General features: G+C 47.8%; 1 protein-coding gene across 2 annotated transcripts in view; it reads left to right on the top strand.

The window, feature by feature from the left end:
- Window positions 1-16,889, top strand: part of Sh3bp5 (SH3 domain binding protein 5) — a 72,704-nt gene that overhangs the window by 50,315 nt on the left and 5,500 nt on the right. For both annotated transcript variants that reach the window (XM_045136075.1, XM_004661251.2), the window contains 2 exons: window positions 12,408-12,572; window positions 16,254-16,384. In XM_045136075.1, coding sequence (XP_044992010.1) covers window positions 12,408-12,572; window positions 16,254-16,384 — 296 coding nt within the window. The remainder of the gene's footprint in view (window positions 1-12,407; window positions 12,573-16,253; window positions 16,385-16,889) is intronic.

The raw sequence follows: 16,889 nt of genomic DNA on the forward strand, positions 1-16,889 counted from the left end.
CTTGAGCATCTATCTTATGTGGCTCTGAGGTCTTTTGGCTTTGCAGGGAAGTGCCTTAACTGATGAGTCATCTCTCCAGCCTTTTTTTTTTTGGAGATAGGGTCTCACTCTAGCCCAGGCTGACCTAGAATTCTCAATGGAGTCTCAGGGTGGCCTCAAACTCACGGCAATCCTCCTACCTCTGCCTCCCAAGTGCTGGGATTCAAGTTGTGCGCCACCATGCCCAGCTAGCCTTTTTATTAGCATTTTCCATGATCATAAAAAATATCCCATGGTAATTCCCTCCCTCCCCCCCACAAATTTTTTTTAATTTTTATTTATTTATTTGAGATCGACAGATAGAGAAAGAGGCAGATATATAGAGGGAATGGGTACACCAGGGCTTCCAGCCACTACAAAGAAACTCCAGACGCATGTGCCCCCTTGTGCATCTGGCTAATGTGGGTCCTGGGGAATTGAGCTTTGAACCGGATATTTTATTTATTTGTTTGCAAACAGGCAGGGGCTGGAGGCAGAGATTGGGCATGCCAGGGCCTCCAACTGCTGCAAACAAACTCCAGATGCATGTGCCAACTTTATACATCTAGTTTTATGTGAGTACTGAGGACTAGAACCTGAATCGTTATGCTTTGCAGGCAAACACTTTAACCCCTGAGCCATCTCTCTAGCCCAACAGCTGTTTCTTCTTGAGGTGATAGAGTGGGTCCCCCCTTCCCTCCAGTTATTCTCATCTAGTGACATCATTCTGTTTTTTATTATTTTTGTTTAATTTTATTTATTCATTTGAGAGCGACAGAGAGAGAAAGAGGCAGATATAGAGAGAGAATGGGCACACCAGGGCCTCCAGCCACTGCAAATGAACTCCAGATGCGTGTGCCCCCTTGTGCATCTGGTTAACGTGGGTCCTGGAGAATCGAGCCTTGAACCAGGGTCCTTAGGCTTCATAGGCAAGCGCTTAACCGCTAAGCCATCTCTCCAGCCCATTCTTTTGTTTTTTTGAGGTAGGGTCTCACTCTAGCTAGGGTGACCTGGAATTCACTATGTAGTCTCAGGGTAGCCTTGAATCATAGTGATCCACCTACCTTTGCCTTCCACGTGCTGGAATTAAAGGCATGCACCACCATGCCTGGCTAGTGACATCATTTTGAGTTTAAAGAAAGAACTAGGGCTAGAGAGATGGCTTAATGGCTAAGGCACTTGCCTGCAAAGCCTAAGAACCCAGGTTTGATTCCCCAGTGCCCATATAAAGCCAGATGCACTAAGTGGTACATGTGTCTGGAGTTCATTTGTAGTGGCTACAGGCCCTGGTGCACCGATTCTTCCCCTTCCCCCGCCCTCTGCTCTGTCTCATAAATAAACAAATAAATGTAAAATATTGAAAAGAAAGAACTAGTCTGGTGTGGTGGCACATGCCTTTAATCCCTGTACTCAGATGGCAGAGGTAGAAGGATCACCATGAGTTCGAGGCCAGCCTGGGACTACAGAGTAAAAGCCTGGGCTAGAATGAAATCCTACCTCCCCCCTCCCCCCTCAAAAAAAAAAATTGTGTGGTAGACAAGTAGCAAAGGGATAGCTGATGATATCATCCTAGCAGTCAGAAAGCTGAAACTGGAAGATACCCTGTCTCAGCAATAACAAAAGCACACGTTCATGAACTTTATGGAGAAGTCAAAGACGCACAATAGGGAAGTTAGCCAAAGAGGAGTGGCTCACTTGTTCCCTGCTGACGACCACCGTGTTTCTGAATGCTTTCTTTCTTTCTTTCTTCCTTTTTTTTTTTTTTTTTTGAGGTAGGATCTCTCTCCAGTCCAGGCTGACCTGGAACTCCCTCAGTAGTTGCAGGCTGGCCTCGAACTGGGATTAAAGGTGTGCGCCACCCCACCTGGCCCAGATGCCTCCTTGAGGCCTTGCAGTGACAGTGTTTTGTTACTGTAACTGAGGCCTTGGCATTCCACCCCGAGATGTTTAGCAGCTTGGTCAAGGTTGCAGAGCCAAGACAGTAGTCATTATTGGTGCCAGGAATGTACCCTGCTCCTCCCAGATCTCTGCTTGCTGCCTCATAGTGGCTCTATTGTCCTGGCCTGTCAATGCCACTTCTGTGCAAAGCATTGGATGGAATGTGTCTGTCGTTGGCATTCTGGTATGGATGAGAGCTGAGGTCTCTGGGGATCAGAGAGCCACAGGGTCTTGTCTGCCCACATCAGGGCTGGTGGGCAGTAGAAAGTACCACTCACCACCCCCAGGTCAAGAGGAGCAGGTCTGCAGGGGCAGAAGCAGAGAGGTGGGGAAAGAGAGAAGGGGTGCCAGGATCAGCACTTCGCCGAGGGTGTCTGAGGCCTCCAGGTCCTCCACTCTAGGCTGAGACCAGGGCCAGTGAGACAGTTTCCGGTTTCAGCTTTTAAGTTTTTTCAATTTAAATTTTTCATTTATTTGCAAGGAGGGAGGAGGAGGGTGGGTGTGTAGAGGAGAGAGAGAGAGAATGGGCACACCATGGCCTCTTGCCACTGCAAGTGGAACTCCAGACACACCTCTTTGGGCATCTGGCTTTACATGGTTACTGGGGAATCGAATCCAGTTTGTTAGGCTTTGCAGGCAATCGCCTAAACTGCTGAGCCGCAGCCAACCTTTGTTTTTTTTCTCTCTTTTCCTCCCATTCTGGGGATGATACCCAAGAGTCTCATGCTTGCCAGACAAGCACTGCACCCCTGAGCTATACCCCCAGCCCAAGCTCATTCCTCGTCCGCCCACCCCTGCACCTGTGCTCCGTCCTCTGTGGAGACAAGCACCTGCGGGAGTCATGACAGAGCTCGCAGATCCTCCTGTGCAGCAGGTCCGCAGCTGCTGCCTCGGACCAAAGCAGCCTTCCCCACTAGAGGCAGGGCAGGTGGCACATGCATTGAGAGACACGAGAAGAGCCTAAGAATGGTGAGGCTGGGGATGTGCATGTGTGGCTTGTGGGACATTAGAGAGGGTGACCTGGGCTGGGGTTGGTGGAATACCCAGTCTCGTCCCTCTGGAAGGACCATTTCACTAGGGAGACATGAATTTTATTTAATTTATTTATTTTCATACACACACACACACACACACACACATATATATATATTTTCGAGGTAGGGTCTCAATCTAGCCCAGGCTGACCTAGAATTCACTATGTAGTCTCAGGGTCGCCTTGAACTCCCAGTGATCCTCCTACCTCTGCCTCCCAAGTGCTGGGATTAAAGGCGTGCGCCACCACAGCCTGCGAATTTTAGTCTGTAAGATTCAGTGGTTAGGTTGCACTGCTTGTACCTCCTCGGGCCTGGCTATTTGTTTTTGTGGGTCGGTGGGTGAGGTCTGGTTTGCAGGGGTTCCCTGGCATGCTATTGAGCGGGCTTGCTGCCTGCCTGTGCCTGGCCCAGGCTCCTGCTCATGCTGGTCCTGAGTCCTGCCGCTGGTGTAGTTCTGTAGCAGGCGGGACATCGCTGTAGCTCAGCAGGAGCCCTAGGAGGACTGTGGGTGGTGAATGAGAGTGGGCAGGGACAGGCTGGCATCTGTTGTGTTCCTGCAGCCACAGGCAGGATGTGATCTGGGATGCATGATTCCCACAGGCCCCACTGAATGTGCATAGCAGTGAGGTCAGCCACCAGTCACTGCAAAGGAGATACAAGTGTGCAAAAGAACCAGAAATCAGCTGGCTGCTTGTTCAGACTGAGTGGCAGCCTGTGTCCTGGGGAACAAGCCGAGGAGTCACTTCTCCCAGCATCTTCTAGATGAGCTGAGGAGTCTCTAGGGGCCACGTGGGGCTAAGGTGAGGCAGTGTTGGTGGATGCGTACTCCGTGTGGTGTCCCAAGGTGAGTTGCGGGTTCCTGTCTAGCACCAAAGATAAACCCACAAAGTGACACATGCGTCTGGAGTTTGCGGTGGCTAGAGGCCCTGGCATGCCCATTTCTACCCCTTCCCCTCTGCCTCTTTCTGTCTCTCTCTCAAAAAAAAGAAAAAAAGTTGTTCCCTATCTTGGACAGGTTTTTAGGTCTGTAAAACTGATATAAGGCATCGAGGATGGTGATTAAGTGATTGGTGGAGTTCTTATCCAACATATTCAGGGTCCTGACACCAGAAAACAAATTAACAAGCCCAATCCAGGAAAACAGAATTTGATGGAAATAGTGAAAACCAACATGACACAAGTTAGTTAAGTTGATGTGGATGAAAGTGACAAGTAAATCAGTTCTGTCATTTAAAGAACGGCCTGGTCCTAAGAAAAATAAATTAGATCAAATAAAAATGATAAAAGGCTCATACAAAGCCAGATTCACAAAGTGGTGTGTGCATCTGCAGTTTGTTTGCAGTGGCAAGAAGCCAGGTTGTGCCCATTCTCACTCTCCCCTGCCCTCTGTGAGGTGTGGGGGTGCACACTGCCTTTAATCCCAGCACTTGAGCACTCAGAAGGCAGAGGTAGGAGGATTGTCATGAGTCCAAGTCCACCATGAGACTGCATAGAGAATTCCAGGTCAGCCTGGGCTACAGCAAGGCTCTACCTAAAAAAACTAAAAACCAAAAATAAAAATAAATAAATAATAAAAGGGATATAATAGGGCTCCTCTGTAGTTGAAGGCTTTGAATGCTCATTGTCCTAACTATATTTTGTCTTTCTAACCTGTTCTCTCTTTTTAAAAAAGCATTTAAGGGGCTGGATAGATGGCTCTATGGTTTAGGTGCTTACTTGAAAAGCCTGATGGTCTGAGTTCGATTCCCTAGTTCCTATGTAAATCCAAATGCACAGAGCAGCTTGGTTGCATGCGCTGTCTCTCTCTTCTAGTTTTATTTAGGGCTGGTGAGATGGCTCAGCAGTTCAGGTGCTTGCCTATAAAGCCTAACAACCCAGGTTGGATTTCCTAGTATTCATGTAAAGCCAGATGCACACTGGCACATGAATCTGGAGTTCATTTGCAGTGGTTGGAGGCCCTGGCACACCTATTCTCTCTCTCTGTCTCTTGTCTCTCTGCTTACTAATAAATAAAGTATTTTAAAAAATATTTTAACATATTTTACTCATTTGAGAGAGAGAAAGAATGGGCTTGCCACTGCAAACGAACTCCAGATGCACGTGCCCCCCTATGCTCTGGCTTATGTGGTTCTGGAGAATCAAACCGGGAACCTTTGGCAAACGCCTTAAACGCTAAGCCATCTCTCCAGACACTAAAAGTGTTTTATTTAGAGCCAGGTGTGGTGGTGCACACCTTTAATCCCAGCACTCGGGAAATTAAAGAAAAAGTATTTATATTTACTTACTTGAGAGAGAGACATATGGAACACTTTGGGTTTCAGCCGCAGAGGGCAGTGGGGGGCGGGGGAAGGCAGTCAGGCCAGTGTCTGGGATGACTGTGAGGTCTTTACAGTACTGAGCACTGAACCTAGGGCTTCAAGCATGCTAGGCTAATGTTGCACCAGAGATAGATTATCCACAGCATTTTTTGTTGTTGTTGTTGTTGTTTTTTTGAGATAGGGTCTTACTCTAGCTCACACTGATCTGGAACTCACTATATGTAGGTCTCAGGGTGGCCTCAAACTCATGGCAGTCCTCCTACCTCTGCCTCCCGAGTGCTGGGATTAAAAAGTAAAATAACTTGGCATGGTGGTGTATGCCTTTAATCCCAGCACTCGGGAGGCAGAGGTAGGAGGACTGCCATGAGTTTGAGGCCACCCTGAGACCTACATATAGTGAGTTCCAGGTTACATGAGCTGTAGTGAGACCCTACCTTACTTATTAGAGAGTAAGAGAAAGAGGCAGATAAGAGAGAATGGGCACACCAGGGCCTCTAGCCACAGCAAATAAACTCCAGACACATATGCCACCTTGTGCATCTGGCTTTATGTGGGTACTGGGGAACCAAGTGCAGGCCGTCAGGCTTTGCAAGCAAGCACCTTTACATGCTGAGTCACCTCCCCAGTCTCTCTCTTTCCCCGCCCCCCCCCCCCCGAGGTAGGGTTTCACGTTAGCTCAGGCTCTCCTGGAAGTTCACTCTGTAGTCTCAGGGTAGCTTCGAACTCACAGTGATCCTCCTACCTTTGCCTCCCAAGTGCTGGGATTAAGTGCTGGCTCAGTCTCTTTTTAAACATTTGTTTCCAGGCTTTGTCAGATCTACAGAACCTGCTTTATGATGTGACTTCAGTCTCAAATGTTTTCCCCTGTCCCCCCGTTGGTCCTAAATTGGAGGTCACCCCTATCCTTCAGTCCTCACTTCAGGATCACACTTTTTTTTTCAAGGCAGGGTCTCTCTCTAGCCTGGCTGACCTGTAGGGAATTCACTATGTAGTCCCAACGTGGCCTTGAACTCACAGCGATCCTCCTCCCTCTGCCTCCCGAGTGCTGGGATTAAAGGCGTGCGCCACCACGGCCGGCTAGGATTACACTTATTTAAGACGCCTTCTTTGCCCTCTTCTGTGGGAAGTACATCTGCTTCAAGTTCCCTCTCCGCGTTTCCTGTCCTTGTGCACAGCCCATGCAGCACACGCTTTTGCACTTCCACCCCACGTAGGCTTCTGCCCCTTGGGCACTCCACAGTGGCACAGAGGCTGAAACTGGCGGTTTTGGCTCACTGGATGACTGGCAGTTACCTTGGGGTGCACCTAGTCTCTCAGTTTCTTTTCCTCTTAATTTTCTTCACAAGGTGTCCTCAGCCTGTGGTTTCTGAAAACTTCCTGTAAGTCATCTGAGACTCTTCTCTGGGGAAGTGTGGAGCCCCTGATGTTCCCTTCTTCAGCCCCAGGGCCTGTCTCGTCAGGGCTTCTGTAACTGGGCTAGGGACTTTGTTAATCAAAGATGTCCAGGGAAGTCCTATGTTAGTGGCCGTCCCAAGTTCAGGTGGGAAGAGAAGGTGAGCCCTACAGAGAGTGTATTGGTGCGGACCCTCTAATGGGGTCACAAAAATTGCCTCACTTGGCCTACTCTTTTATTTCTTTAGGTTTTTTTTTTTTTTTTTGGTTGTTTTGTTTTTTTGCGGTAGGCTCTCGCTGTAGCCCAGGCTGACCTGGAATTCACTATGGAGTCTCAGGGTGGCCTTGAACTCACGGTGATCTCAAACTCATGGTGATCCTCCCACCTCTGCTTCAGGAGTGCTGGGATTAAAGGAGTGCACCACCACGCCCGTCTTAATCTTTTATTTTAAAATGTATTTTATTTATTTATTTGCAAGCAGATAGAGGAGAGAGAGAGAATGGATTTGCCAGGGCTTCTAGCCACTTCAGCCGAACTTCAGGTGCATGTACCACTTTGTGCATCTTACTTTATGTGGTGTTGCAGTCAGGTTCACATTGCTGGCAGAAATCACCTAACCAAGAGCACCCTGTGGGGGAAAAGGTTTATTTTGGCTTACAGACTCGAGGAAAGCTCCATGATGGCAGGGGAAAGCGATGGCATGAGCAGAGGGTAGACATCACCCCCTGTCCAACATAATGTAGACAGTAGCACCAGGACAGTGCCAAACACTGGCAAGGGGAAACTGGCTATAGCATCCATAAACCCACCCCCCATAATACACTACCTCCAGGTGGCATTAATTCTCAAACCTCCATCAGCTGGGAACCTAGCGTTCAGAACAACTAAGTTTATGAGGGACACATGAATCAAACCACCACACGTGGGTACTGGGGAATTGAACTCATCTCATTAGACTTTGTGGACAAGTTCCTTAACCACTAAACCGTCTCTCCCTCACATGACCTACTCTTGATGAAGGGACATTTACCATCCAAAGGAAATCGAAGATGAGTCACCAGTGCCAGTGTATTTTTATATTTCCTGGTAATCACAATAAAAAGGAGGGCTGGAGAGATGGCTTAGCGGTTAAGGCATTTGCCTGCAAAGCCAAAGGACCTCAGTTCGATTCCCCAAGACCCACAAAGCCAAATGCACAAGGTGGCACATGCATTTGGAATTCATTTGCAGTGGCTGGAAGCCCTGCATGCCCATTTGCTCTCATTCTCTCTCTAATAAATAAATAAAAATTTTTTAATATACATATATGTGTGTGTGTGTGTGTGTGTGTGTGTGTGTGTGTGTGTGTGTATATATATATATATATATATATATATAAATAAAAGTAAGCCAGGTGTGGTGGCACATGCCTTTAATTCCAACACTCAGGAGATCACTGTGAGTTCAAGGCCATCCTGAGACTACATAGTGAATTCCAGGTCAGCCTGGGCCAGAGTGAGACCCTACCTCAAAAACAAAAAACAAAAAGCAAGCAAACAAAAAATATATATATATAAGTAAAGGACGGGGCTGGAGAGATGGCTTAGCGGTTAAGCTCTTGCCTGTGAAGCCTAAGGACCCCGGTTTGAGGCTCGGTTCCCCAGGTCCCACGTTAGCCAGATGCACAAGGGGGCGCACGCATTTGGAGTTCGTTTGCAGTGGCTGGAAGCCCTAGCGCGCCCATTCTCTCTCTCTCTATCTGTCTTTCTCCCTATGTCTGTCGCTCTCAAATAAATAAATAAAAAATGAACAAAAAAAATATTAAAAAAAAAAAGTAAAGGAGGGCTGGAGAGATGGCTTAGTGGTTAAGCGCTTGCCTATGAAGCCTAAGGACCCTGGTTCGAGGCTCGGTTCCCCAGGTCCCACGTTAGCCAGATGCACAAGGGGGCGCACGCGTCTGGAGTTCATTTGCAGAGGCTGGAAGCCCTGGTGTGCCCATTCTCTCTCTCTCCCTCTGTCTTTCTCTCTGTGTCTGTTGCTCTCAAATAAATAAATAAATAAATAAAAATAAATAAATAAAAGTAAAGGAAACTGGTAATATTAACCTTGATATATATCATATATATGATATGTATATAAGCCTAGTATATCCCAAATATCATATAGTTAACATAAAAATAACTGATGGAGGGCTGGGGCAACAACTTAGCGGTTAAAGTGCTCGCTTACAAAGTTTGGCAACCTGGGTTCATTTTCCCAGTGCTCACATAAAGCCAGATGCACAAAGTGATGCAGTGTGCCCTTTCTGTCTCAAATAAATAAAAATACTTTTTAAACGAATGATAGGGCCAGGCATGGTGGCACATGCCTTTTAATCCCAGCACTCAGGAGGCAGAGGTAGGAGGATTGCCATGAGTTCAAGGCCACCCTGAGAATACTGAGTGTATTCCAGGTCAGCCTGAGCTAGAGTGAGACCCTACCTCAACCCCCCTACTAAAAAGAAAATAATAAAATGAATGATAGGGCTCGACAGATGGCTTAGCAGTTAAGGTACTTGCTTCCAAAGCCAAAGGACCCAGGTTCAATTCCCCAGAACCCACATAAGCCAGATGCACAAAATGGTGCATGCATCTGGAATTTGCAGCGGCTGGAAGCCCTGCTGTACCCATTATTTGTCTTTATTTTTTAATCTCCCTCTGCTTGCAAATAAAATCCTAAAAAATGACTGATGAAGGGTTGGGGAGATGGCTCAGAGGATAAAGTGCTTGCTATACAAGTATGAGGACCAGAGTTCAGGTCCCCAGAGCCCATGTAAATCTGAACATGGTAGCACCTATCTATAAACCCAGTGCTTCTGCAAGACAGGAGAATCCCCAGAAGCCTTCAGACCAGCTGGCCTGAAGTACAAGTGAACAAGTGACCCTTCCTCAAACCACATGGGAGGTGAGGGTCAACACCCAAGGCTGTCCCTGACCTTCATGCACTGCAACACATGCACAACCATACTTACATGCATGTACACACACAAAAATATCACACACACACACACATACACTGACTAAAGGAATAGTTAGCTGTTTTGATTCCCCCCCCCCCAAGGTAGGGTCTCACTCAAGCCCAGGCTAACTTGGAATTCATTATGTAGTCTCAAGGTGGCCTTGAACTTGCAGCAATCCTTCTATCTCTGCCTCCTGGGTGCTGGGATTAAAGGAGTGTGCCACCACACCCAGCTTTAGCTAACATTTAAATTTTTTAAATTATTATTATTTGAGATTGAATGGGCATGCCCAAGGCCTCTAGCCACTGCAAATTAACTCCAGGCGAATGTGCCACCTTGTGCATCTGGCTTACATGGGTTCTGGGGAATTGAACCTGGGTCCTTAAGCTTTGCAGACAAGCACCTTAACTGCTAAGCCATTTTTCTAGCCCTAGTTAGCTTTTTTTTTTTTCATGCCGAGTCTTTAAAGTTAGAGGTGTGGTGCTGAAGAGATGACTCAGCAATTATAAAAGTGCTTGCTTGGGAAGCCTGAAGGCTCAGGTTCAGTACCTTAGTAGCCACATATAGCCAGATGCACAAAGTGGCCCATGCATCTGGAGGTAGTCTGCAGTGGTAAGAGGCCCTGGCATGCCAATACCCTCTCATAAATAAATGAAATCTTAAAGTTAGAGGTGTGGACTGGGGAAATGGCTTAGCAGTTAAGGCATTTGCCTGCAAAGCCTAAGGACCCCGGTTTGATTCCCCATGACCCACATAAGCCAGATGCACAAGGGGGTGCATGCATTGGAGTCTGTTTGCAGTGGCTAGAGGCCCTAGAATACCCATTTTCTGTCTGTCTCTTTCTGTCGCTCTCAAATAAATTTAAAAAGTAAACAAAAAATCATAATAGTAATAATGACGATGATGATCAGGGGTTGTTGTTACGGTCAGGTCCCTCCCTGGGCCTGGCTGCTGCCGCACTTGTTCCGTCACTGATGACGGTGACTGAGGATTGAGTGGGTGCTCACTGCAGGGAGTCTGCTCACAGCTTGGCTTTTAACCAGCTCTGAGATCTTGGGCAAGGCTGTGCTCTCAGCTGCCACTCCCCATCTGTAGAATACAGTAGCTCTTGGAATGTGGTCCCCTTGGTCTTTTGTGTTCTGAGGTGTCATGAACTGAACTTTCTGTCTGGGTAGAGGAGGTGCCAGGGACCACTGGGCTCGCCTGGGGACTCAGGGCTTCAGAGAATGGACACTGGCTGGCTGTAGCTACTGCCATCACAGCTTCTGACCAGGAGCCAATACTGACTACTCTGCTGGGTCCTAAACTGTAGAGACCATTCACTCACCAAGCTGGTGCTCACTCGCCCATCAAGCTCCTGTTATCCCACCCCAACCAGGATCTGCAGGTGCAGCCTAGCATGAGTGGAGAGATGGCTTAGTGGCTAAGGTGCTTGCCTACAAAGCCAAAGGACCCAGGTTCTCTTCCCCCCAGTACCCATGTAAGCCAGATGCACAAGGTGGCACATGCCTGGAGTTCATTTGCACTGGCTGAAGGCCCTGGTGTACCCATTCTCTATCTCATATAATAAACGTAGGGCTGGAATCATGGAAGTTGTTAATTATAAATAAATAAATACACAATCTTTAAAAAGATTTAAAAAAAAAAAAAGGGCTGGAGCCAGGCATGGTGACTCATGCCTTTAATCCTAGCACTCAGGAGGCAGAGGTAGGAGGATCACTGTGAGTTCAAGGCCACCCTGAGACTACAGAGTGAATTCCAGATCAGCCTGAGCTAGAGTGAGACCCTACCTCAGGGGGAAAAAAATTTTAAAAAGGTAGGGCTGGAGGGATGGCTTAGCAGTTAAGGCACTAGCCTGCAAAACCAGAGAACCCAGGTTTGATTCCCTAGGAATCATGTAAGCCACATGCACAGGTGGCACATGCTTCTAGAGTTTGTTTGCAGTGGCTGAAGGCCCTGTCATGCCCATTCTCTCTCTGTGTCTACCTCTCTCTAATAAATAAAATAAATAAACAAAAAATTTCTTGCCAGGTGCAGTGACACACACCTTTAATCCTGGCACTCAGCAGGCAGAAGTAGGATCACCGTGAGTTCAAGGCCACCCTGAGACTACATAGTGAACTGCAGGTCAATCTAGGTTAGAATGAGCCCCTACCTCGAAAAACAAAACAAAAAACAAAACAAAACAAAACCGCACCCCCCCCCCAGCACACACAATTTTCCGAAGTAGGGTCTCACTCTATCTAGCCCAGGCTGACCTGGAATTCAGTCTGTAGCGTCAGGCTGGCCTTGAATTCATGGGGATCTTCCTACCTCTGCCTCCAAGTATTGGGATTAAAGGCGTGCACCACCAGTCCTGGCTCTAATTAAAAAATAATTTTTAAGGGGCTGGAGAGATGGCTTAGTGGTTAAGTGCTTGCCTGTGAAGCCTAAGGACCCCAGTTTGAGGCTCAATTCCCCAGGTCCCACGTTAGCCAGATGCACAAGGGGCACAGGCATCTGGAGTTCGTGTGCAGTGGCTAGAGGCCCTGGCGCCCATTTTCCCTTCCTCTCTCCCTCTGCCTCTGTTCCTTTCAAATAAGTAAATAAAAATTTTTAAAAAATTTAAAAAGTAATAATTTTTAAAAAGAGTGTAGGGGCAGAGATGTGCAGGGAAAGCCTTGGGCCACTCATCTTTGTCGGGAGCCCTGTCCCTCTGCCCAAAGCCTCACGGGGTTCTCTCTCACCAGGCTCAGCTGGAAGCTCAGAAGGCCACGCAGGACTTCCAGAGGGCCACCGAGGTACTCCGTGCCGCCAAAGAAACCATCTCCCTGGCTGAGCAGCGGCTGCTGGAGGATGACAAGCGGCAGTTCGACTCTGCCTGGCAGGAGATGCTGAATCATGCCACTCAGAGGGTAGGCGTGGGGGCATGTGCACTGTTTCATGGGGGTGGGTTATGCGTCTGTGTGCTGTGTGTGCAGTGGCTTCCTCTACTCGTGACAGACTACCAAGTGGCCCAGAAACACTGTTGAAGGGTCGCAAGTTCTACATTCCATGTAGTCTTTTTTTTTTTTAATTTTATTTTTTAAAATATTTTTATTTTTATATATTTATTTGAGAGCGACAGACAGTGAGTGAGAGAGAGAGAGAATGGGCGTGCCAGGGCCTCCAGCCACTGCAAATGAACTCCAGATGCGCACGCCCCCTTGTGCATCTGGCTAACGTGGGTCCTGGGGAATTGAGCCTCGAACCAGGGTCCTCAGGCTAGTGCTTAACCGCTAAGCCATCTCTCCAGCCCCTCCATGTAATCTTTTTTTAAAAATATTTTTGTGTGTGTGGTTTTTTGAGATAGGGGCTTGCTGTATCCCAGGCTGGCCTCAAACTCTCTGCAATCCTAAAACTGCCTCCCGGGTGCTGGGGTTAAAGGCGTGTGCCACCAATGGTTTTTAGAGAGACAGACAGAGAGAAAATGGGTGTGCCAGGGCCTCCAGCCCCACAGGGGGGGGAAAAAAAAACTCGAGACACATGTGCCACCTTGTGCATCTGGCTTTATGTGGGTACTGGGGAGTCAAACCTGGGTCCTTAGGCTTCACAGGTAAGTGCCTTAACTGCTCTCTCTCCAGCCTCCATGCAGTCTCTTAACTGACCTGGCTCTAAGCCATACTGAAGGATGATAATCTCCCAGTGATGGCGGGGTTCATGGGGTTCCTGAAGGTCCTGGCAGTGGACTTGGACTTGCAAGAGGGACCAGGGTGTTGTCCTGGGTCTGTTTCCATTAATGCCAGGAGGACTGTGCAGGTTTGGGGTCCCAGGTGGAAGCCTTTACTTGTCCCAATCTGTGCTGGGTGTGCTGCACGCAGGGCGTGTGTGCTGGCGGGGAAGGTGGAATCTCAATGATGCAAGCAGAATCAAGTAAGCCCTTGTTAGAACCCACCCTCCAGGCGAGCCTCTGGTCATCTTGCTCACAAGCACAAGTGGTACTTGTTGGTCCAGTTAGGATGTGACACAATGCTATAAACTGACTGGCTGTTAAACAGACTTGTATTCCTCACAGTTTGGAGGCTGGGAGGGTCAAGATCAGGGCTCTGGCATATGTGAAGTCTGGTGAGGACCTGTTTCCTGGCTCACAGAGTGCATGTCTACTCTAGAAGGGACAGACCAGCTCTCCCAGGCCTTTTTTTTTTTTTCTTGTTTTGGTTTTTCAAGGTAGGGTTTCACTCCAGTCTAGGCCGACCTGGAATTCACTCTGTATTCTCAGGGTGGCTTCGAACTCATGGCAATCCTCCTACCTCTGCCTCCTTAGTGCTGGGATTAAAGGCATACGCCACCACGCCCGGCTCAGGGCTCTTTTTATAGAGGGCATCCATCCCACCCTTATGACCTCATTACTCCTCAAAGGCTTAACTTCTAATACTACCAAACTGGGGATGGTGTTTCTATTCATTTTTTTTTTGGTATGTGTGTGTGTAGTATTTATGATGTATGTATATGTATAGTATATGTTCACAGGTGTGCACGTGTGGGTGTACAGATGTGTGGGCATATGTGTAGAGGCTTGAAGTGCAAGGCAACCCTGCAGCTAATTTCTTCTCCTTTGAAAAAACCACCACCTTGGGCAGGAGAGATGGCTTAGCGGTTAAGGCATTTGCCTGCAAAGCCAAAGGATCCCGGTTCAGTTTTCCAGGACCCACATAAGCCAGATGCACAAGGGGACACATGTTTCTGAAGTCGTTTGCAGTGGCTGGAAGCCCCGGTGTGTCCATTTTCTCTCCCTCTCTCTCTCTCTCTCTCTCTCTCTCTCTCTCTCTCTCTCTCTCTCTCTCTCTAATAAATAAGTAAAATATAAAAGAAAAACCCCACCTTAAATAAATAAAGTTGGTCTTGAGCGTCCTTAAATAGAAAGCCAGACACTCAACTTGACTTCAGGAGTCAGGAATGACTTTCAGCCAACTCTAAGGACTGGAGACACTGACTTGGTTTGGTTTAGTGCAGCCTTGAGCCTCCTGCCCCCTAATGGTCATGATGTAGAACAAGCACAAGCATGTTGCTGGGTTAGCTCAAAGGGGAGGTTGGGAAAGTTTGTGACTTTACAAACCAAATCTTGACAGATTTTTGTTGTAATTTAAAAGATATTATTTATTTATTTATTGAGGGAGGGAGAGAGAGAATGGGCACATCAGAGCCGCCAGCCACTGCAAATGAAACTCCAGATGCATGCTTGTGCATCTGGCTTACATGGGTCCTGGGGAATTGAACCTGGGTCCTTAGGCTTTGCAGGCAAGTGCCTTAGCCATTAAGCCATCTCTCCAGGCCTGTTTTTATTTTTTGTTTGTTTTGAGGTAGGGTCTCACTGTAGCCAAGGCTGACCTGGAATGCCCTATGTAGTCCCAAGCTGGATTTAACAATCCTCCTACCTCTGCCTTCCAAGGGCTGGGATCAAAAGGTGTGCACCACCATGATGGCACTTGTTGTTTTAAAATATTTATTTACAAGAGACAGAGAAATCTGGCTTTGTAGGCAAGTGTCTTAACTTTTTTTTGTTTTTTTTTTTGTTTTGTTTTTCAAGGTAGGTTCTCACTCTGGTCCAGGCTGACCTGGAATTAACTATGTAGACTCAGGGTGGCCTCGAACTCATGGCAATCCTACCTCTGCCTCCCGAGTGCTGGGATTAAAGGCATGTGCCACCACGTCTGGCTCTATTTTTTTAAGTAGTTTTAATTATCTATTGCAAGCACTGAGAGAGACAGATACAAAGAGGAGAGAGAATGAGTGTGTGAGGGCCTCCAACTGCTGCAAACAAACACCAGATGCATGCACCATTTTGTAGCCAGCTTTATATAGGTATTGGGGAATCAAACCAGGGTTATTAGGCTTTGTAGGCAAACACCTTGGATCTGTTTGTGTGTGTGTATGTGTGTGGGAGTTTTTTGTTTGTTTGTTTTCGAGGTAGGGTCTCTCTCTGGTCTAGGCTGACCTGGAATTAACTATGTAGTCTCAGGGTGGCCTCAAATGATTAAAGGTATACGCCACCACTCCCAGCTTGGGTCTTTACTAGCCACTGCAAACAAACTCCAGACACATGTGCCACCTTGTGCACCTGGTGTAGGTGGTTACTGGGGAATCCAACCTGGGTCCTTAGGCTTTGCAGGCAAGTGCCTTAACCACTGAATGATCTCTCCAGCCCTTGGTTTTTATTTTTTTCATTTTATTTCCCAGTCATTGCAACAGCCACTGTGGCTACTGAATTTTGCCTGACAAGGCTTTTCCAAAACAGATCAGCTTTAAAGAGAATCCTCTGTACTGTAAAGCTAGGTTTCTTGTTTTATGTTTTTTCCCTAGGTATGTTCTCACTGTAGTCCAGGCTGACCTGAAATTCACTATGTAGCCTCAGGGTGGCCTTGAACTCATGGCAATCCTACCTCTGCCTCTAGTGCTAGGATCAAAAGGCATGTGCCACGACACCCAGCTGTAAAGTTAGTTTAATCCTAGTCTACCTCATTTTACTCAGAGACCATTTCTTTTAGACTTAAGAGAATCCCCTAGCCAAGGAGTTGGCTGCTGGCTTGACCAAGCTGACCTCTGCTGTTGTTGGACAGGTCATGGAGGCCGAGCAGACAAAGACAAGGAGCGAGCTGGTGCATAAGGAGACCGCAGCCAGGTACAATGCTGCCATGGGCCGCATGCGGCAACTGGAGAAAAAACTCAAACGAGCCATCAACAAGTCCAAGTAAGGATTCTAGTGGGAGCTGTACTGTTCACATCTGCTCTGCCTTTTAGGATCCCCCCACCCCCAGGCTCTGGCCTGAAAGCATGCAACATCAATTCTGGAACTTCACTGGAGGCTCCAGGTCCCTCTTGACCCTCTGATGGGGATGCTAGGGGCGGGGCTGCTCCAGCTGTGACCCTTGCAGGAGAGAAAAATCAGTTTCTTGGGCTTCAGAGGTGGCTCTGTGGTTAGAGAAAGGCAGATGGGGGGCGGAGATTGGGCATGTTAGGGCCTCCAGCCACATGTTGCCACCTTGTGCACCTGCTTATGTGGGTCCTAGAGAATAGTCTCCTGCTGCTTTTGCCAACTACTGGGCCCCCAAGGGACAAGATGATCAGACTTGGAGTGGAATGTGTGTACTAGGCTAGTACATGGGCTATCCGGGGAGAGGAAAGGAGATGTCCCCCCCCCCCAAGGATGCCTGGTGAAGTGAGGACGAGGTTGAGCCTCTGCTCTGAACTACCTT

The sequence above is a fragment of the Jaculus jaculus genome, chromosome 16 (genome assembly GCF_020740685.1).
Source record: "Jaculus jaculus isolate mJacJac1 chromosome 16, mJacJac1.mat.Y.cur, whole genome shotgun sequence".
Taxonomy (NCBI): Eukaryota; Metazoa; Chordata; class Mammalia; order Rodentia; family Dipodidae; genus Jaculus; species Jaculus jaculus.